At 38.3% G+C, this 22,412-nt stretch overlaps 1 protein-coding gene across 1 annotated transcript in view; it reads left to right on the top strand.

Annotated features, from left to right (window-relative positions):
* The window catches only part of stat4 (signal transducer and activator of transcription 4), an 85,917-nt gene that overhangs the window by 25,907 nt on the left and 37,598 nt on the right, over positions 1-22,412 (top strand). Inside the window, exons 4-14 of the mRNA XM_052027795.1 lie at positions 4,661-4,759; positions 5,890-5,982; positions 6,527-6,605; positions 10,377-10,462; positions 11,400-11,551; positions 11,638-11,796; positions 14,407-14,499; positions 16,253-16,312; positions 16,398-16,418; positions 16,505-16,598; positions 21,643-21,687. Of these exons, the coding sequence (XP_051883755.1) occupies positions 4,661-4,759; positions 5,890-5,982; positions 6,527-6,605; positions 10,377-10,462; positions 11,400-11,551; positions 11,638-11,796; positions 14,407-14,499; positions 16,253-16,312; positions 16,398-16,418; positions 16,505-16,598; positions 21,643-21,687 (981 nt within the window). The remainder of the gene's footprint in view (positions 1-4,660; positions 4,760-5,889; positions 5,983-6,526; positions 6,606-10,376; positions 10,463-11,399; positions 11,552-11,637; positions 11,797-14,406; positions 14,500-16,252; positions 16,313-16,397; positions 16,419-16,504; positions 16,599-21,642; positions 21,688-22,412) is intronic.

The raw sequence follows: 22,412 nt of genomic DNA, 5'->3' as shown, positions 1-22,412 counted from the left end.
TGCCTTGTAAGTAGTTTGATTGCAGTCATGCTGAGCCTAGTTAGAGGGTAAGGAAAAGCTTCAGGAAAGACAGAAAAGTTGAGACCAGCTGAAAAAACTGGACAGAGGGTGACAGTATCCAGAGGACCATTTGCATTCAGGGTCCTGAGAGAGCATTTCCTCTGCTCTGCTCTGCTCTGCTCTGCATGTTTTTTTAGCAGGACAATATTTCAGAAAGGAGGGTCTTACCAAGCAATGTTACCTATTGGAGCTGCAGCTTGAGCCTTGCACTAAGGAGATTGGTGGCACTGCCAAATGCTGCAATTTCAGGAATGATACCTTTTCCTGAAGTGGTACAGATGCTTGCATATTTTCTAGAACTGAAATGAAAGAGAAGGACTAGGACTAGTTTGTGTATGAAGGGCGAAGAGTGGCAGAAATGCCTCTGACAAGGAGAATGTGTAGGGTGAGGTGTACGATTCTGTCCATTTCCACAGTGACCAACGTATTTTTCTCCGGACGTAATGAGGAACAGAAGCAGGCTCTATCCTCTTGTCACTCACTTGTCTTGGTTTGTGTTAAGACAAGTGAGTGACAAGTTCTGTTCCTCATTACGTCCGGAGAAAAATACGTTGGTCACTGTGGAAATGGACAGAATCGTGTTGGACTTGCTATCACGAGGAGGGAAAGGTTGTTAGTGTTTTTTTTTATGTCCTTGGAAAATCTGCCAGTCATTTTCTGCCATGTTTGTCAGTTATGAGTTTTAGAGAAATAAGGGTTGGAATTGTGTTAAGTGTAGGAGATGCAAAGTGTGTGAGTAAGGGATGTTGTGAAGTATAGCACAGTGGCAATGGAAGAATGAAGGGAATCTTTTCTTTACTCCCTTTGGCATTAGTTATTTCCTGGGATGTGATCTCTTAGTATTTGCTGGCTGAACCTGCTCTTTCCAAGATGTGTTGCCTGGAATGTTTTTGGCCTCTTTTAGTTGAGTCAGACATGGGGGCAGGAAGAGAGTCTTCTTTCTGTGTCACGTGCCACTTGAAGGAGAAAACCTGGTGTAGAAATAACAAACCATTCCCCCTGTATGCATGTCAGTCTAGCTCAGATTTCTGGGCCTTTACTGAAAATTTGTATTGGGCTCTACTGGTGCCAGTGGAAAGTTGGCTGTGGCTGGCTCTGAAAGCTGTTCGCAGCAGTATTTTGTTAATTGGCTCATTAACATCTCCAATGGAGCAAACATTGACTGAAATTTTATGCAAAATGAAAGAAATCTCCAGTGTTTCTTCAAACTTGCAGCTTAAAGTTTAAAGTGCAGCTTTAAAATGTCATTTCTGACTCAACTGAAGCAGCAACATAAGGGATCAATCAAAACGGTTGGCCTAGTGAATTAACTGACTGGTTGTCAAAGGCTTCTGCCCCAGTTTGCTGACAAAAATGTAACATAGAGTAAAATAATGCCAAAAACAGTTTAGACTTTCGGAGGTTTTTTGCATTTTGTTGACTGACATATCTCAGTCTTCCTGAAGTGAATTCCAGACATGTCATTGCTGTTGTTTGGATGAAACATTCAGTGGCTCTTGCCACAAAACTAAAGGCAGAATTACTTGAAAATGTGTTTGTTTCAGAAGTAGGATGTTTGCTTAGCTGTACCAGTATAATGCCAGTAACCTTCATGAATTGACCAAGATTGTTGAATCACAGAAGCCAACCCAGATTGCTGCCATTGGAATTAAACAAAGTCAACATGGATTTCTGTATTTGACAAACCTGCTGGCATTTTTTGAGGATGTGACTAGAAGAAGAAACAAAGGAAATTTATTTGGATTTTCAAAAGGCTCTGTTAAAGTCCCATATAAAAGGTTAGATGCAAGATTAAAGTGCATGATATTGGGAGTAATACACTAGCGAATGAAAATTAGTTGATAGAAAAGAAACAGAGTCAAGGTGGCAGCAGTGACTAATGGGGTACAGCAGGAGTCACTGCTTGGGGCACCAGCTATTTACGATACATATCAATGATTTGAATATGGGAATAGAAAGTGATACTTAATTTTCTGACAACACTAAAGTGGGTGGGATTGTGAATTGTGAGGAGACTTCAAATCAAATTAAATCGAGCAAGTGGCAAAAGCATGGCAGATGCAGTATAATGTAGTTAGTTCAGGTTGCGTTATGACAAAGGGTCTTTGACCTGAAACGCTAACTGTTTCTCTTTCCATAGATGCAGCCTGACGTGCTGAGTATTTCCATCATTTTCTGTTTTTATTTTAGATTTTCAGCATCTGCACTTTTTTGACTTTTTTCCCCAATTTATTCCATCAACACACCCCAGAGTTTGTGAAATCTCCCATTTGCTTCACATCTGTCCATTCTGTTTAAACTTCTTTGCAACAGTCAGAATTTCTCAAATCCTTCTACATAACTGGAAAAAGTTCCTCATCTTATTTCTGGTTCAGCAAGAAAAGTCCTAAACCAAGGAGTAGTTCCAGAGTCTGAAAAAGGAACATGTTTTAGCTGGAGTAGACAGCTGGTATCTTATTCTTAGGGTCAAAATACCTGACACTAGAGGACATGCATTTAAAGTGAGAAGGGGCAATTTCAAAGGAGATGTGTGGGGCAAGTTTTTTTACACAGAGAGCGGTGGGTGCCTGGAATGCACTGCCACAGGTGGTAGTGGAGGCAAATACGATAGAGACATTTAAGAGGCTCTTAGATAGGCACATGAATGTGCAGAGAATGGAGGGATATGGACATTGTGTAGGCAGAAAGGATTACTAGTTTAATTAGTTCGGCACAACAAGTGGGCCGAAGGGCCTGTTCCTGTGCTGTACTGTTCTATGCAGTCAGTCATCAGTTTGAAGTGCTGCAGATCTGTATAGTCAAGGAAAAAATGTCACTGTTTATTTGTATTAATCCACTAAAAATTAAATTTCCAAAATGGTTCAGCATTTTAATAATTATTGAAGTTAGCAATTTCACCCCCATACTTTGCAAGATCAGTTTGAAAGTTGGGGAAATTTGTGCTGCCTCATCCACCTACACATCCAGCTAACTGTTAACAATGTATATTTAATTTGAGTTTAGGATTTCTGTAATGGCTTCTGGACTTTTTTCAAAATCAAATAAATTGCATTGTTAGTAGTTTGATGTATTTTACCATTTTTGTTTTCAGTTATGATTTTAGAGCACGATGCATTTGTGTAGGAGACTGTTTTTTTGCTTATGGGTAGGTGTTGCCAATTAAATGCCACCCACTGATTTGCCACATGCAGTATGGAAATCTGACCTGAGGCATTTCCAGTAAAAATCTGGAAGTTAAATGACAGTACTTCATCACCAGATCTTAATATATTGATAATTGTTCTCCTGTTGTTAAGAGTGAGTATCAAAGAGCACAAGATTACAGTGAGTACCAAGGAGGACAGAATCTCAAGAGGAAGCATTATACATAATGACAAAATCATTGTTACACAAAAGGCTGATTGCATGAAGTATGTCAAAGCAGCAGTTTGCTGTAACCTTCCTCGTGTGATAAAACCTGAGGAAGTGGAAAGAGAGACACTTCAGTAGACAGCTATTTAATGGGAACAGGATCGCAATCTCACAGACAAGATAGCATTAAGAAGGCTTGACAGAAGGTAGGATAGAAACCAAACAAAAAAGTTATAGATTCTGGAGAGGAATTTTGGTGGAGAAAGTGAAGGTGACTGTGTTAGGCAGCAAAAGAAATAAAATGGGAAAAAGCCAGTTGTTCGCTCATGCTGTTCCACCACTTAATAAGGTTACATCTGATTTTCCTGTGCCACTTTCTGCATAAACTCCATATCCCATAATATCAATGAATGGTCTTAAATTTCTATGATCTGCATTACGTTGAATAGGAAAATTGCAGAAACATTAATTTTAGGCCTGTTTTCTCACAAAGAACCATTTGGAAATTGAGGAGATCTAACCAAATGACTACAGAGATGATGGGTGTTTTGAATTTTATCTTCCAGAATTCCCCAGATTCTAGTATATTTCCTGTTGATTAGAAAGTAGTGAATGTAACCCTATTGATCATGGAAGGAGGGTGAAAATTATAGGCAAGTAGTTTGCCATTAGTGGTAGAAAAAATGCCCACAGTTCTCATTTAGGATCCGGCATGGGGTATATGGCACATTATAATGATTAGAAGGAGTTGGCACAATCTTATGGAACAGAAATTGTGTTTTGACAAATCTGTATAGGTTTTTGAGGATGTAACAAGCAGAGTAGGTAAGGGAAAATCAGCGAATGAGGAATATTTAAAATTTCAGAAGGCATTCAGTCAGGTGTCACACGAGATTATGAAATATGATTAGAGTGTACGGTATTGTACAGTATTGGGGGAAGTGGATTGAGGATTGGTTAATGGGCAGTTAATAGGAATTAGTGGGTCATTTTATTTAGATAGCTTGCATGTAATTTCAACTGCCATAATTATGAAGGCCTGTGGCTCCAAGAGTCCAACTTGAACTAAATTACATAGTAGTAAATAACATAAAATGAAATTAACCTTCTGAGGAATAATTTTCTTGCCTTCTTGCTCCCCTTCTCCAAAAATATGAATATACAAAACCATGATAAAAACCTGTTTCTCAATGCATTAGAGACTGGTTTGAATAGTTTAACACTACACAGCATTTCTTTCATGCTATAGGTGCAATATCTTGGAAATCCATTGCATATGGCATCAGTTATAGCAAATTGCCTCAGGGAAGAACGGAGGATTCTCACAACAGTCAACACACCTGAACAGGTATGCATTTTCTTTCCTTGGGCCTTGTGCATCTTAAGAAACATACAGTTTTACTTGCTTTTTAACCAGTGATCAGTCACGTGAGGTAAAGCAGATTTTTTTCATATAAGATTAAGGATTTTTTCAAATGAAATTCAAGCCTTGTGAAAAAGAGTCATTCAAGTCATCTAAATTATACATGTAATAATTATCTATGACAATCTTTTACTACAAACACAAATTTACTGCTGGATTTGAATATCTGATAACATCACACATGATAATTTTTATCTTTTTAAGAAAAGAACTGAAAATCTACTTCATCATACAGTCAAACACAGTTGAATATAAATTCATGGTCAATATTGTTTAAGCCATTTTTAGTGAGTTTATCTGCCCCTGTAAGTCATTGCAATTAAGCCATCATTGACGTATTTGCTTGCTGTTCTCTGTACACATTTTGGTGTTCCTAAACTTAAGCATCAGAATGGTTTTTTGCACAATAGCCACTGAATAAATTGTAATATATCAGCTATCGTTTCATCTGAATATCTTTTGTGTGATCAGCTACAGTGTGTTTCAGCATCATTTATGTGCTTGGCAAATGTAGAATGAGCTGTAGCATACATCAGCTGTGTGATCAACTTTGCACATTTCAGACACAGAATATTTCAGTTTTAGAAGATGGACATTTCTATAGTGATTTCAGGTGGACCGTGTATAAAGGTCCTGTTTAATAGCTGCAGCATCAGCTTCAGGATAGCAAACCACTCACTACCCTAAACCCAATCCCTGAATGTAAATGTTGTTTATTTGAAATTGCTACAGGGAGCTCCTCAAAACTAATTGTTTTCAGCCTCTTATTTAAAACAGCATTTTCTCTATCTCTGTTTGAGGATTGGGATTTTGTACAAGTTAACTTGGTTTTTATATGCCCATGACCAGGATAACAAGAGCTCATTGTGTACATATATATGTGTGAGTTAAAGGGAGTGACTTATGTAAAGGAATAAAGTTACTTTTCTCTTTATTATGTTTAGAATCACGTTTTATTTTGCTGAAGACAAAATTGAAGCATTATCCATGTGAACTGAAGAAGCTGATGCTGCTTTTATTCATTGCATTATTTTAATCTGTTCCATGTACTTAAGGAGCATGAAGAAAAATTATTGCAGAACTCAATGATTTCGGAAAGACAAAGAAGTTTGGAACATCGAATGACTGCCATAAAGACCAATACACAGGTATATTGATTATTTCTGAAGTAATTCAAGTAACATAGGACCTACTTAGTGCCATATTTTCTTCTGTTTATTTTATCGAACTAGTGAAGGTATAGAAACATTTTTATCCATTATATCGCGGTAATCATTTCTTTTGCTTATGTAGCTAAGCATCTTTAAGTGATCATATTTCTTTAAGTTAATTCCTGGTAGTTCAATAAAAGTTACCAGGCATCTGGCCTACAAATGAAATGTTCACTTCAATTAGATGAACAAGCAATCTAGTCCAGGAGTGCCACAGAGATTACATGTAATAGACTGGCTGGATAGCTACCCATGTTTCTGATTCTTTGTCTAAGTTTCACATTTTGCTCCAGCCATCAAGCAGAGGCACCAGGTGGAAGCTAATCACCTCTCCATTGAACTTTTTAACTGTTAACAGAGCAGCATCAGCATCTTGATGGAAAGATGTTCCATTGCATGGGAATAACTAAAAAAAACACAAGATAACCTCACAGATCTAAATAACCATAGTTTATCTTGTTTTTTTCCCCCTTATAAACAGTTTGTGGAACAAGATGTAAAATATCTTGAGGACCTGCAGGATGAGTTTGATTTCAGATATAAGACACTACAGACACAAGGTAATTTTCAAAATGAACAGCAAAGCAGCAAAATGCCAATGTCTTTGATAATTGTAATTGACTTGATTGGTATTTAGTCATAGTTGTAGAGCTATGTAGCATGGAAAACAGGCCCTTTGATTCAACTCATCCACGTTGACCAAGTTGCCTAACAGAGCTAGTTCCATTTGCCTGCATTTGGCCTGTAACTCCACGTACCTGTCCAAATGTCTTTTAAATATTGTAATTGTAACTGCCTCTACCACTTTCTCTGGCAGCTCATTCCATATATGCACCACCCTCAGTGTGGAAAATATTGCCTCTCGGGTCCCTTTCAAATCTTCCCTCTCTCACTTTAAACCTATGCTCTCTTGTTTTGGACTCGCCTATCCTGGGAAAAAGAACTCTGGTTATTTACCTCATCTATGTCCCTCACAATTTTATAAACCTCTATAAGGTTACCCCTCAGCCTCCTACACTGCAGGGAAAACGTTTCTAGCTTATCCAGCTTCTCCTTGTAATTCAACCCTTCCAGTCCCAGTAACATCCTTGTAAATTTTTTTTGCACCCTTTCCAGTTTAATGACATCCTTTCTAAAGCAGGATGACCAGACCTGTACGCTGTACTTCAAATGACAAAGTTTAAAATATTTATTTAGGAATGGGGTAGGAGAGTGCCACTTTTGTTTTAGTGACAACACTGTAAATGGGACTTACCCAAACTGTGGTTCCGGATAATTAGAAATAAAACATATATTTTGCTTCAGTCTTTATAGTAGAATATACTATAAATATTAAAAAAGTGCAGTGCTGAAATTAAGTACCACTAATTATGATACTTCTCTAGCCATCACTAGAGACTTAGTATTAGGCAAATGAATGGGGCTAAAGGTACCTGAGAATTTACATCTTAGGATCCGAAAAGAAATGTCCACAGAGATAATAAATACATTGGTTGTAATGTTCCAAAGATCTTTAGATTCTGGAGTGGTACCAAATTATTGGAAAACTGCCAAGGTAATACCCTTGTTCAAAAAGGGTATGAAGCACAAAGTAGGCAACTTCAAGCTGGTTGGCCTGACATCTACTATTGGAATCAGTTATTAAGTTGGTAATAGAAGAACATTTGGAAAGTCATAATCTGATGAAGCAGAGTCAACCTAGTTCATGAAGGGGAGGATCACATCTGACAAGTTTGAGGACGCATCAACTATAGCAGATGGTTGGGAATCAGTAGTATTTGGATTTTAACAGTGCCACATGATAGGTTACTTCACAAGACAAGAACTCTTGGTGTTAGAGGATTAACTCTCAGTGTTAACATGGATTAGCTAACTAGCATGAAGCTGCAAGGAGGAATAAAAGGGTAAGTTTTAGATTGGCAACCTGTAACCTGTGGGATGCTGCAGGAAAGGGCACTGGCCCTGCACTGTTTACAATGTATGTTAGTGATTTGGAGGCGCGAAGCAAGTGTATGGTCACCAAATTTGCTGTGACATAAAATATACGGAAAGGATTGGTGTAGGTTGAGTGAATGGGCAAAAAACTGGCAAATAGAGTATAATGAGGGAAAATGTGATGTAGCTCACTCTGGAAGAAAGAACAGATTATTATTTAAATGGAGAAAGTCTGCTGCAGTTGCAGAACCAAAGGATTAGGTAGTTCTCATACATGACATACAGAAAGCTAACATATAGGTGCAGCAAGTAATTGGGAAGTCTAATGGAATGCTGGCTTTTAATTCAAGGGATTTGGAGTATAAAACTAGGGGAGTCTTACTACACTATACAAGGCATTGATGAGGCCACATTTCGAGTACAGTGTACAGTTTTGTTCCCTTTATTTAAGGAAAGATATATCACTGTTTGTGATTCATTTGGAATTGGTTTATTATTGTCACATGTACCAAGGTACAGTGAAAAACTTGTCTTGCATACCGTTCTTGCAGATGAATTCGTTACATAGTGCATCGAGGTAGTAAAAGGTAAAACAATAACAGAATGCAGAATAAAGTGTAACATCTACAGGGAAAGTGCAATGCAGGTAGACAATAAGGTGTAATGTCATAACGAGGTAGATTGTGAGGTCAAGAGTCCATTTTATGATACTATGGAATCATTCAATAGTCTTATAACAGCGGAATAGAAGCTGTCCTTGAGCCTGGTGGTACATGCTTTCAGACTTCTGTATCTTCTGCCCAATGGGAGAGGGGAGAAGAGAGAATGTCCGGGGTGCGTGGGGTCTTTGATTATGCTGGCTGCTTTACTGAGGTAGTGAGAAGTATAAACAGAGTCTATTTAATTTATAATTAAATAATTTATAATTATTTCTAATTTAAGGAAGGTTTATTGGGATAATCCCAAATATGAAGGGTTTGTCTTTATAATTGAAATATACAAAATTCTTGGGTGGAGCGGCGGGGGCTGACAGGGTAAAAGTTGGGAGGATGTTTCCCTTTAGGGGAGAGTCTAGGACCAGAGCAGAGTCTCGGAATAAGGGATGTGCATTTCAGACTGAGATGAGGAAGAATTTCTTCTCTCAAAGCGTTGTGAGTTTTTGGAATTCCTTGCCCTAGAAAGCTATGGAGCCTAAATCATTGAATGGATTCAGAACTGAGGTAGAAATCAAAGGTTGTGTGGATAGAGTAGGGAAGTAGATTAGAGGAAAGTTAGATCAGCCATGATCTTATTGAATGGTGGAGCAGGCTCAAGGGGCTCCTGCCCTTATTTGTTATTGTCTTACGGTCTTAAAACAGAAAATGCTCAGTGAGTCAGGCAGCATCCTGGCCTGGAGAGGAAAATGAAAATGTTCAGGACAATGGTCTTTCACAATTAAGAATATATAATTATTTATGCTGAAAGTTCAAAATCATATAGTTGCAGGAACACATTAATGGAAAGAGTAGGCCATTCAGCCACTGTGTGTACATGTGAAATTTAACAAAATGTGATGGGTGGGGTGGGCAAAGATTCTGATGGCCTTATACAAAACCAAGAAGCCATAAAATCAGTGTAAATCATAGTAGGGCAGAGTATGAAATTGGCACTCAATCTGTATCTTTTGATTCCTGTCAAGTGAATTGTTAGCATTACTGCCACTCTTTTGGTACCCAGGATTCCAGAAGCAAATAACAGAACAACCTAGCATGTGGCTTTCTTTTCCATGGAGGCCAAATTGGTAATGCTGCTGCATGAAGTGGCTTCTGGGAGTGTATTGCCATTGGCCAATACACCAGCCATTGCAACATGCCCGCTGAAGGTAAAAACAAGCTTGAGCACACAGCTCTCTGTAATCTTGATCATCCTGGTGTAACTGGGAGTGCATCCAGGCACAGGGGTTTATCTCAGGAGCTCTTCCTGCAGCAGCGTGGGAGATTCTGGGCATTATTATTTGTATGCATGTACTTTGTGGCTTTGGCAGCTGCTGTTTGAGCATCACCACCTTGGTGGGATTTCCCATTGGAACCAAATGGAGAAAGCAAAATAATCAGGGTCTCCTCAGCTGGAGGTTCTTAGCATTCATTAGGATGCCAGTTGAAGCACAGATCCTCAGGTTTTCTTTATCTGAGGCCTGCTGGTTCTCTGAAATCATCACCAATCAACTAATGGGCACAGCACCTCCAAATAGCATCCATTCCCTTAAATTTTGTTTTTCGGTATCTGCTAATTTACAATCAATATGCCCAATGGTACACACTGACTATAATGCATACCAATGATAATTGGTAACTGATACCAATGTCTCCCTTTTAGTTTTATGGGAGGTTAACTTTGTTTCTTTTTAATTTTCTCAGAACACAGTGATAGGAACAGTGTTCATATGAAGGAAGAGGTTTTTCGGTTGCAAGGCATGCTCAATCAGCTGGATCATAAACGAAAGGTGAAGTACCATTGGTTCATTAAAAGCTGCACCATGCCTTTTTAAGACATGCTGCACATGGGGCTTCCCCCAATCCCCATTCATCACTCCTTACACACAGGAAAATCATATTCAAAATATTTATGACAGCCAACTCTAAGCAATTTGGAAAAATCAGTACACCGAGACTGTCTCCAGTTCTTATTCCAACAGGGTAAATGGTTCCACTATAAGTAACATAATTCTAGGAAGATGTTGCTACCTCAGTCTGGATTGGTTATAATTCCACTTTTCTTGGTATCAGGCTGTAAATTTTGAGTTCAAATCAACAGCTGAGCTACGAATGAACAAGGAATTTAGTCTATATACATTAGCTTGTTGTTGCATAATTTTCTGCCTTTCAGAAGAGGATGGGTATGTGTGATGGGCATCCTACATATTCCCCCATGAGCAATAAATTGTCCTTGAGGCTTACTTATTAAACCTGGGCATGCTGCCCAGAACACACATTTTATTACAGGGGATCTTATCTGCTTAACAAGCCATGAAAACATAAGCAAGAGTTTGGAAAATGTTTGAACTGTAGCATTTTACTGAATATTATAGAAGATGCAATTGATAGTGCTGTAGCTGAAGTAGGCAGGAAAATAAGGCCTGTAATTCTGCACATCTGAATTCTTGAACAGTGCATTTTAGTTTAGGGCTGTAAGGGTAATGAACTTAAGTCCAGCAACAATATAGGTGCAAAGTTCACTGAGAGCAGTAATGAAGGGCACATTTTCTTTATACGTATATTAGGCACATTTATGGAAATGTTTACAGATTATGGTTTCATAAGTGAAATATTTCTGAGAGTTTTTAATTAAAACAAAAAGTAGGCTAGTGCTGTGCATCTAAAGATGTTATTCCAAGATGGATTTTAGGATCCTACTCATGGCTAAATCTTTGTGTGATGCAGGAGGTACTCCATAAAATCACAGAGTTGTTAAACCAAATGGATTTTCTAATGAACAGACAACTGTTTGAAGAGCTAACAGAATGGAAACGACGACAGCAAATTGCCTGCATAGGAGGTCCACACAACACCTGCCTTGATCAACTGCAGAACTGGTAAAGTACCAAGTACTAGAATTATTTGTAGTTTTGTGTGCTTTGCTTGGTTATTGTAATGAACACTGTAAATTCTTTTGAATTAGGTTTACATTGTTCGCAGAGAGCTTATTTCAGGTCAGAAGACAGCTGAAAAAGCTAGAGGAACTGCTGCAGAAAGTGACCTATGAAGGAGATCCAATGCCTCTGCAAAGACCTCATTTGGAGGAAAGAGTGAATATTTTGATTTACAGTTTCATCAAAAGGTACAAAAATTTATTAAAACTAAAAAGCAACTTTTTAGTATTGTTCAGAAATTTTAGTTCAGGCTTCAACTGTCTACGTTTTTCTGATGGGTACGAGCTTTGAGAAAATTACTGGGCTGTGAGTCATCCCTGGGCTGGAGCTTTTCCAGCTACAAATCAGGCAGGAAATCTGAGTTTCCTGAACTGGTGAGATGGGCCTCTGAATCAAAGCTTCTGTACAGCTTCCAATAGACCTATTACTTTGGGGAGGGATAAAAATAAATTACATGCTTGAATGATCTTGGCCTAACCCCTGGATTTCACAGAACCTCATCCACAAAGGAAAGAAGCCCTGCTGTTAGTTTTCCATAGTTGCTTCTACATTGATTTGGAAAAATAAGTAAAATCTGTGGATATTGAAGGCTACGTCCTGTGTGGTTCAGCCAGTTGTACTCTTACTCCTGGATCAGATGGTTCTCAGTTCAATGATCCCAGAGACTTGACAAGGAGTGTTGCACTGTTGGAGATGCTGTCATTCAGATCCAACTCAAATGAATTTGAATAATCCCATGACACTCTTTCAGAGAGGAACGAGGGATTCACGGTATTCTGACCAGCAATATCCCTCCATCACCATTTCTAAAACAGTTGATATGGTCATGTTTCTTTTAAGGGGATTTGCATTTGCAAATTTGTTAAGTTCAAGTTTATTGTTGCCATAGGCATACATGTACAGGGTATAAATGGCATGAAAATTAGCTTTTTCCAGGAGCACAGTATATTACATGACAAGGACAAACATAAGTTCACATAAACTTAAATTAATATCAATTATACATACATGTACACAAAATAAACAATAGTCAACATAACGACACTGGTACAAGATTGAGAGAGAAAAAAAATAGTCCAAGATAGTATTAACATTTTTCAGGTTGGTTCATGAACCCGATGGCAGCGGGGAAGAAGCTGTTGTTGAATCTTAAGGTGTAGGTCTTCAGGCTCCTGTACCTCCTGCCTGATGGCAGCATCGAGAAGAGGGTATGGCCCAGGTGGTGGGGGTCCTTGATGACGGATGCTGCCTTCCTGAGACATCGCCTCTTGTAGATGTTCCTGAAGTGTGGGAAGAGCTGTACCCGTAATGGAACTGGCTGAGTCCACCACTCTCTGTAGCCTCTTGCATTCCTGTGCAATGGAGTTTCCATACCAAACCATGATGCAACCAGTCAGAATGGTTTCCACTGTACATCTGTAAAAGTTTGTCAGAGTCTTCAATGACATGCCAAATCTCCTTAAACTTCTCAGAAAGTAGAGATGCTGGCGCACCTTCTTTGTGGTTGCATCTATGTCCTGGGTGCAGGATAGATCCTCCGAGATGTTGCCACCCAGGGACTTGAAGCTGCTCACCCTTTCCACTGCAGACTCTTCGATGAGGACTGGTGTGTGTTCACCTGATTTCCCCTTCCTAAAATCCACAGTCAGTTCCTTGGTCTTGCTGACATTGAGTGCAAGGTTGTTGCAATGACACCATTCAACCAGCTGACCTATCTCAAGCCTGTATGCTGCCTCATTACCATCCGTGATTCCACCAACAACAGTGGTGTCACCAGCAAATTTGTGGATGGCATTTCTGTGCTTTCTACATTATGACAGTGACTACATATTGAAAGAATGTCATTGATGCATAGCACCTTGGAATAATCTGAAAGTCATGTGAAAGGTGAAAATAATTACCTGACTTTTTTTTTCCTTTATTTCCCTTGCCTCATTTAAAATGACAATCATGTATCCATACATATTACAAGTGCAGGCCCAGTAATATTTCATAGGAAAGCTTCTCCAGTTCCTCACAGCAGGACAAGCAACTGACTAAATTAGCTTCTGTCCCTTTTATATTTGTCCGGTGAATCCACACAGATGATACATTCCCTGGTATCTCCTCTCACATCACAGACTTGTGACTCAATAGATTAGTCAAAAGCAGCATTGACAGTCCATATAGTCAGTAATAGAAATTTCATAGCTTGGCACTGGAGAAAATATGAAACTGCGCAAATACAAATCACTTCATACAAATGCACTGTGACTCAACTAAAAGCAGTTGAAAATATCATGGGAACTGTTAGGGATACAGCTACATTACTGTGCTCAAATGTGCAATGACTAATTAAATTGCCAGTATAAATGTATTTATTTTAAATTGCATTCCTCCTCATCTCCTCTGAGGGTAGTGACTTCTACAGGTTTCATAAGCACCAGAAGGATCTGTACAAAATTCTCCATCCATGAACCAAGCAATTGAATGTAGGCAAGCTATTGAGGAGTGGAAAGCACCACAATGGCACCCAATTCCATCTTTGTCCATTATACAAATACATACACTCTCCAAGATAGTGTTCAAGAGCAGGGCTGATTCTTCCAGTCATTAAACCAACAACGCTTTTAGCATCTTCATTGGCATCAACCAACTGATTGTTGCCAGGTGGTAAATCATCCTGTTTAATAATTTTTCAAAAGCTAATATTTAATATTAATAGATAACAAGTCACAAGTAAGTCTTAAGATGCGTTTAACAAGTGTTAATATTCTTGAGAAAGATGATAAGCTCTCTTTTGCTTCCAATATATTTAGTTCTTTTGTGGTGGAGAGACAGCCTTGCATGCCAACCCATCCACAGAGAGCGATGGTCCTAAAAACAGGAGTGCAATTCACTGTTAAGATAAGGTGAGCTTCTTTATGATAAATGAAATAATGCTGAGTTGAAGTTTCTCTTTATGGGATGAACATTTGTCTTTGATTGCCAGTATTAAACCAATACAGTATTGGTCACCTTTTGTTGTCGCCTCCTCACATTCATTTCTAATGGCAATCACAGGAGGCGAGCACAATGGGTGGCTGATATCATTGGACTGGTTTAACCATAGTGACCAAAGATGAATTTATGATTTCTGCATTAATACCAGGATTTGGTCCACTATTGCTCTCTAGTGTGATCCTAGTCAGAGTTTTGGGATGCAGGGAGGGGCACTTCATTTGTACCCCCTAGTGGTCCACATGCCACTCTGTGTGAAAACCTGGACCTGCTAGCCACACACTGCCAGTAACTGTCTAGCTGCCATTCCTGGTATATACTTGGTTCTGCATGTATTTATTAAAATTCCCATCATCTTTGGAGTCCACGCTGGAAGCATTTCATCCCAACGCATTTATGTTATCTGGCACTCTTCAATTCACTGGGCACAATGATTTATAACCTTGTGCCAGTCCTACTGAGAATGGGGAAATCCTAGCCTATCTCTATCACTCCACATTTTGGAATACTGTGACATCTTCTAGCCCTTCTGATCAATTTGCGCTGGTGTTACAAAGCAAGTTTGGGAAATGTCTGAGTTAGTTTGGCTACATAAACTGTCCCTTGTTATGTGCAAAGACAGATTTTCTTAAATTAACTGATTGGGTTGCCCTTTTTTTTTACATTATAAGAATTGGACCTGTGTTAGTAATATTGAAATACTTGTTTTATGTTACAAAGGGATCAAAAAGACAAAATTGTAAAGCATAGAATGGGATGGCCTCATTGACATGTTTGGACAGCTTAGGAAGAAAGTACCTCAAATTTATGAAAAACATTACAGGAAATGATGTGATATCTAGGTAAAATTAAAATTAAAACACTTGCAAAAGTTTTCTTTGCCCTCTGGTTCAAGTTGCACTCCAAAGACTTGAATACAGAAACCTGGACTGATACTCCAGTATAACACTAAGCAAATCAACTGCTTCTTAAACTGTTCCTTGGAATCTAGGATGACTTTCTTTCACTGCAGTTTTATGGGTTCTGAAGTGCCCAATGAGACCAAAGTAGGAACCACAGACTCTAGCGCAGATGGGACAGGATATGGTTGATGGGGTAGGTGAGTGGGTAGCTTACATAGAAGCTCTGCGAGCTCCTGATTCATGGCCTTGAGGGTCTCAAAGGCATCCCGAAAGCTCCTCTTCCACTTTGAGCTGTCATGAGCCAGATATTCCTCAGTAGGAATATTGCATTTTTACAAGGAGGCTGTGGGCACATCCTTGAATCTTTTCCTCTGTCCACTTCTTTCCATGACAAGAACTTGGAAGAAAGTGTTAGTTTTTGAAATCTGGGCTCAGTATTGCATTCAATGTGGCCTGCCAACTGAGTGTAACTGTTGAGTCTGCCTACATAAGTGAAAGTACATATCCATTTACATTATTTTGAATAAGTGTGAAAGAGTATTCTGGGTGCACTGGCTAATATTTATCCTTTAACCTCTATATACAAACAAAAATGGTATCATTATCACTTTGCTGTCTGTGGGAACTTGTTATCTGTAACTTAACTGATATTAACTTAACTTGTTATCTGTAACTTAACTTACTGTACAATTTTTACTGAACTGGCCTTCAAGTACATGGGACATGGGCACTGGATAAATGTAGGTTTTCCTTTCTCTCTTAGATTTTTAGTGAAATTACCCGAATTGAACTATCAGCTAAAAGTGAAAGCTACAATTGACAAGTAAGACAAGTTTTCAGTCTAATAAATAATATTTTAATTATGTCTTTTAAGTCATTCTCTTCTCATTCACTTTCTTTTTTTCTAGGGAGAGTTCAACAGCAAGAGGGTATGCAAAAGAAAATGAAAAATTACTCTTATTTTACGAAAAAACTAAACAATGGAATGTATTGAAATGATGCACTCTGTTTACAGATATCGCAAATTTAATATATTAGGCACTAATACCAAAGTAATGAATATGGAAGAATCAGTCAATGGGAGTCTCTCTGTGGAATTCAGACACTTGGTAAAATGTCTTTGTTTATCCTTTTCATACTGTGAAGTTGATGCCAACATTAGAATGAATCTATTTGATTGAAAATATTAATTGAAGTTTCCTGATTGCCTACTAAATAAAAACAATATTAAGTTCTAACTTCATTCTTGTTCTGCCCTGAACCGGGGTGATGGCAGCATGTTGGGTATGGGAGGTGGAAAATTCACAAGGGTTCTATAAGACCATAAGATGTAGGAGCAGAATTAGGCCATTCAGCCCATTGAGTCTGCTCTGCCATTCAATCAGTATCCAGTGAAGCCACTGAAAGTTCTAGGATTGGAAAAGCATTGGGCTAAGTTATAATGTTCACCAAAGTCTTAATTGGCCTACTAATTCTTGCGTCGCAACTTCTTATTTTAATGAATGACAATCTGATTAAGTGCTTGGATTGACGTGGTTTATTTGGTAGCAATCAAATCTTTGAGACCATGGCTTGAGTGTCATACAAGATCATAATTGGCAGATTCGCTCAGTGGATTATTAAGTGTCCAGAATAACTGGTGGAAGATAAAAAATATGGTGAAATTGATTAACAAAGTAGTCAAACATATATCAGGGGCCATTGGAACAATTGATAGAAGGATTAAAGGAGGGATAAAAAGACCTTTCTTTCACCGAGATGGCAATAGGGATTTGCAACTCATTGACTGAAAGGGTGGCAGAGGCATGCACCATAACAGAATTAACATTTCTGATTGATGATCTTTCATCTGTATAGGAAAAGTATATTTTATGTTGCAGACAATGGGTAGTGGTGGAGAGAACTAAGCGTATTTCTGTGATAAGGTGGAACCCGAGAGAATCCATGTATACATATGCTGTTGGTGAATGCTTGTCAATCACAGCTGGTTTGTCTAGAGGAGCTGAATGAGAGGGAGATGAATGAGACTAAAGGAAAGAAAAGTAAATAATGGTGGAACTATGAAATGCAGAACATAATAGTTATTGGAAATCTGAAATAAAACAGAATACAGAAAATATGTAGGAAGTCAGGTAACATCTGTGGAAAGGGAACAAGAATTAACATTACATTTGGTGCCCTTACATCAGAGCTGGCCAGTTCTGAAACAAAGAGGAAAGATTGGTAATCTGAAGGGCTACAACTTGCCTCGATGGAAAATGAGTTGCTGTTCATTAAGCTAATGTTGGGATTCATTGGAACAGTGTGGGAGGCCACAGGCAAAGAGGTCAGAGTGGAATGGGATGGAGAATTAGTGTGATGTGAAACTGAAAGCTCACGGTCATTTTTGTAGACAGAAAAGATGTTCTGCAAAGCAATCACCTATTCTGTCCTTGGTTTCTCTGAGCATAGAGGAGACCACATAGTGAGCACCGGATGCAATACATTGAGTTGGAAGAAGTATAAATGAATTGTAGCTTCATCTGGAAGGATCTCTGAACTGAGGGAAGCAAAGAGAAAATTGCAGCTGCTGCATCTCTTGTGTCTTCAGAAGGGCACTGACTGGTGGAGCTGGAAAACCAAAGCAGGAAGTAATGCTGGAAGGGAAAGAGAAGATGTGTCTGATGGTGACATCTCATTATAGGTGAATGCTATTAGAATGGGGTGAAAAGTGAGGACACTGGGAACTCTATTTATGTCTGGGATGATAGGAAATAGAGCAGATGTGATTGAGGGCCCTTTGAACTATGGCAGAAGGGAAGCCACAGTTAAGAAAAAAAGAAGACATCTGAGAAGCACTGATGTGAGATGACAGAGCCCGGGGTTCTGTTTGTCTCCTGACCAACATTCTTCTCTTAACCAGTATCACCAAGGAATAATCTGCTCTGTAATCCTGTATTTCATGGAGCATACATGGCAGGATTGGGCAGAAAAGGGAAGCTTGCTTCAGATACCAGGGGCTCAGTACTACAGGAAGCCCAGAGGAATATACAAATCCAGGAATGAAACTAAAAAGGAGCATATGGGGGGAAAAAAGAAATAAGAGGTAAGAAAAAAAATCAAGAATGTTTTATAAATATATCAAGCCAGAGAATAAATAGCAAAGGAAAGAGTAGGTTCCAATCAAACTTATCTGTAGAGGCAAAGGACGTGGTTATGGTCTTCAATGAACACTTCGTATTTGTCATCTTGAGAACATTACAGTCAAAGAGGAATAATATATTTAAAGAGAAGAAATAAGAAATATTGAATAAAATGAATATACATAGAGGAAATTTTAGTTCAGCATCTTTCAAACTAGATAGGTCATTAAAGTTAGACGAAATATATTACAAATTATTAAGGAAGCAATGGAGTAAATTACAGCATCATCTTCCAATCTTCTTTGGTTTCTGGCATCGTGTGAGAGGATTGGAAAGGCTGCAAGTAAATTGACAATGAAATTTCATACAAACCTTTGAATTAGGAGCAGGAAGCTTCTCAGCCATTCAAGACTGCCCCACCATTTAATAAGATCATCGCCAATTGGACTGTAACCTTAAATCTGCATCTACCTACCCTTGATAATCTTTCACTCCCTTGCTTATTAAGAATCTTTGAATTAAAAATGTTCAAAAACCCTACACCAACTGAAGAGAACTCCAAAGATTCATGACCCTCTGAGAGAAAAGATTTTGCTTCATCTCTGTCTTAAATGGGCAGCACCTTATTTTTAAATAGTAACCCTAGCTCTAGATTCTCCTTTTTAAGGGCCTTTTGAAATAAGGAATGATGTTTATGTTTACATTTTATGAAGTGATTGTTATATGTTGCTAATGGGCGAATGTTCTGGTACAGTTAGGCTACTTGTATAATTGCTTGCGCTGCTGATGTTGCAGGTCAGGATGTTGATATAGTTTGTTCAGTCCTAAATGGTTTAAGCTTCAGGACAGGGAGGCTGATTTCATTGATTGTGCCAGTTATCGTCATTTATGGTCAATTGTTGGGTTGCTATGTTGTGACGGAGAGTGTGTGGAGAGTGGTCGGTAAACACTGTGGTGAATTTCTTATAGTGTCTCCCCAGTTGTTTAGTACTTCCACAGTTTCTGGTAAAGGACAAATGTACTTGTATTGCACACTTATTTAATCCAAAATGGTGCAATGTGTAGATAAGGATATTACTGGTATCCTTCCTGTTGGGTTGTCTGTTGATGACCAAGATCAAGATAAATTTTGGATACCATGGATAATTCTTTCCTGTTCCTTTTCACAAAGGAGCTGTGGGATCTTTTATGGGAGAACAGTTTAATCATCTCTTGTGAAAGAGGTAACTCTGGCAGTACTGGGTGAAGTGAGAGGGGAGGGAGGGAACAGTTTAGTGGTGGGGAGATTGATGGAGGGAAGGGTTTAGTGGGTTTGGGCAGTGTGTGTGTGTGTGTGTGTGTGTGTGTGTGTGTGTGTGTGTGTGTGTGTGTCCACATTTGAGAAGTTCATGCAGCAGAGTCTGGTCTCCAGTTGTCTTTGCCCTTGCACCAAATACATTATGTTGCCAAGTCCAACTGGAGTCTGGCATCCGACAGCCAGCCCAGGTTAAAAGAAATGAAACAGGCAGCTTCCACCCCTCAAAATCAGAACTGGAGTGAAAGCAAGTCATTCCCAACACTGTGGACTACCGAAGAAGAAATGTGTTATTGTTTGTAGAAAGGGACAGTCCGAATAACTGCAGGATAAACAGCTTAACATTTCTGTGGGAAAATTATTGGAAACAGTTCTAAGGTACTGTATAAATTGTTTAGAAAGCTGGAAATAAGTAAAGGCCAACCAGAATAGATTGATGAAAGAAAAGTCATACTTCAATCACTTCTTAGAATTTTTTGAGGAAGTAACAAGAACAATCAATGTGGTTAGCCCTTGATGTATACTGCACAAAATGGAACAAGGATTTTGACAAGGTTATACATGGCAGGCTGATCAGAAAATCAAAAGCCAATGGGCTCCAAATGGATTTGGCAAGTTGTGTCCAAAGTTGGCATAGCAGTAAGAAGCAGAAAGTTGACAGGTGCTTTAGTGATGGAAAGGCTGCTTCCTGTTGGGTGTAACAATGCTCTATATGAGGGCCCTTGCTTTTTGTGGTACATTTCAGTGACTTCAACCTAAATTTAGGAGGCATGGTAAAGAAGTTTGCAGCTAATTTAAAAAAAAATAATGGTGTGGTTAATTCCTTGAAAGAAAACTGTACTCTGCATGAAGATATCACAAAACAGTCAGGTAGATAAAAGTAACAAATTTTAATCCAGAGAATGATAAGGTAATGAATTTGTGACAGGGAAAAAAAGATGATTCAAGACATTATATGGAAGGTATTAAGAAGTGTAGGGAGAAGTGTTGGAAAGTATGTCCACAGATTCCTGAAGATAGCAGGACATGTAAATAAGATGGTTTAGAACAAAAAGTAAATTCCTTTCTTCACTGAATCATGAAATCTATGCTGGACCTGTATAAAATACTAGTGAGGCTACACTTAAGTGTACAGCATACAATTTTGGTCACTTCATAATTTCTACAGATAACAGTTTGAATTAGCTTGTCCCCAAATCCAGAGAGGGTATAGAAGAGATTTACAAAAATCTTGCTTGAATTTTAGTTGTAATAAAAGATTGCTTAGGCTGGTGCTATTTTCTTTGGAACAAGGGCAGCTGGCTGCCAATTTAATTGAGATTATGAGGAGTTTGGATAGGAAAACCCATTTCCTTTATTAGAAAGTTCAGTAAACAAAGGACCATAGATTGAAAGTAATTGGTCCATAAGAGCATAAGAAATAGTAGCAAGAGTAAGCCATTTGGCCCTTCATGTTTGTTCTACCATTCAATAACATCATTGCTGATCTTTTACCTCAATGCTGCTTTCCAACATAAATGTCTGTGATTCTGTGAAGGAAACAAATTACTTATTCTGTGATAGTAGGATGTGGCTAACACAAAGTGCTAAATTACACAATAGTCAAAGAAGTTCAAAAATAATTTACCATGGAAAGGCCGTTAGGATGAAGTTTTATATAAATGCATGTCCAGCATTGGTGACTTCAGGGGAAAACTGGAAAAACAAATATTAATTTAATATTTATGTGTTTGACAGCAACTTAAAGAACAGAAGTCATCGGCAGGAACTAAAGGAAATGAGGTAAAATGTCTTAAACTTCTATTGATTAGATAAATTGCACTTAAGTAGTCAGATAACCGGAAAAGCATTTTCCTGAAGCAGTAACAAAATACAAAGCCAAGAAAGCTAAATGTTTCAATGGAGTTCTGTAAAAAATTTGTGATTTTACTCTGGTAAATAGCAAATGATCATTTTGTCTAGTTACCAAGTGAGCAACAATGTCAGATATAATTGATTTGCAGATAAGCATTAATACTGTGGCCGGATCTGTCTTCTCAAGTAGATGTAAAAGTTCCCATGTCATAACTTTAAAAAGCAGGGGAATTTTTTCCAGTATCCAATATTTATCGCTCAATCAACATCACCAAAACTAGGTTATAAGGTCATAATCAATTTGCTGTTCTGGGGGATTTACTGTGTGTAAATTGTTTGCCACATTCCCAACTTCACAACAAAGTATTTCAAAATAAGTGCTTTGACATATCCCAAAGTCATCGAAGATGCTATACAAATGGAAGTCCTTATTATCTTGTTTCAAAGGTTATGGCATTAAAAGATATTTTACTCTTCCACTGCTCCAAGCTTCTGTGTTTCTTTGTTTAGATTTCATATGCAATGTTGTTGCATTAAATTAATTCTTTGTAATCTTCATTCTTTCTTCATAAATATTGTTTCATGTTGATTCAAATACTTCTAATACTTTCCAATACTGCTTTAAAGCAAATTCCATTTCAAAACTAAGTGAA

This window comes from Pristis pectinata, chromosome 1 (genome assembly GCF_009764475.1).
Source record: "Pristis pectinata isolate sPriPec2 chromosome 1, sPriPec2.1.pri, whole genome shotgun sequence".
Classification (NCBI taxonomy): Eukaryota; Metazoa; Chordata; class Chondrichthyes; order Rhinopristiformes; family Pristidae; genus Pristis; species Pristis pectinata.
The sequence above is the reverse complement of the archived record's forward strand: the minus strand, read 5'-3'. Positions and strand labels throughout refer to the sequence as shown.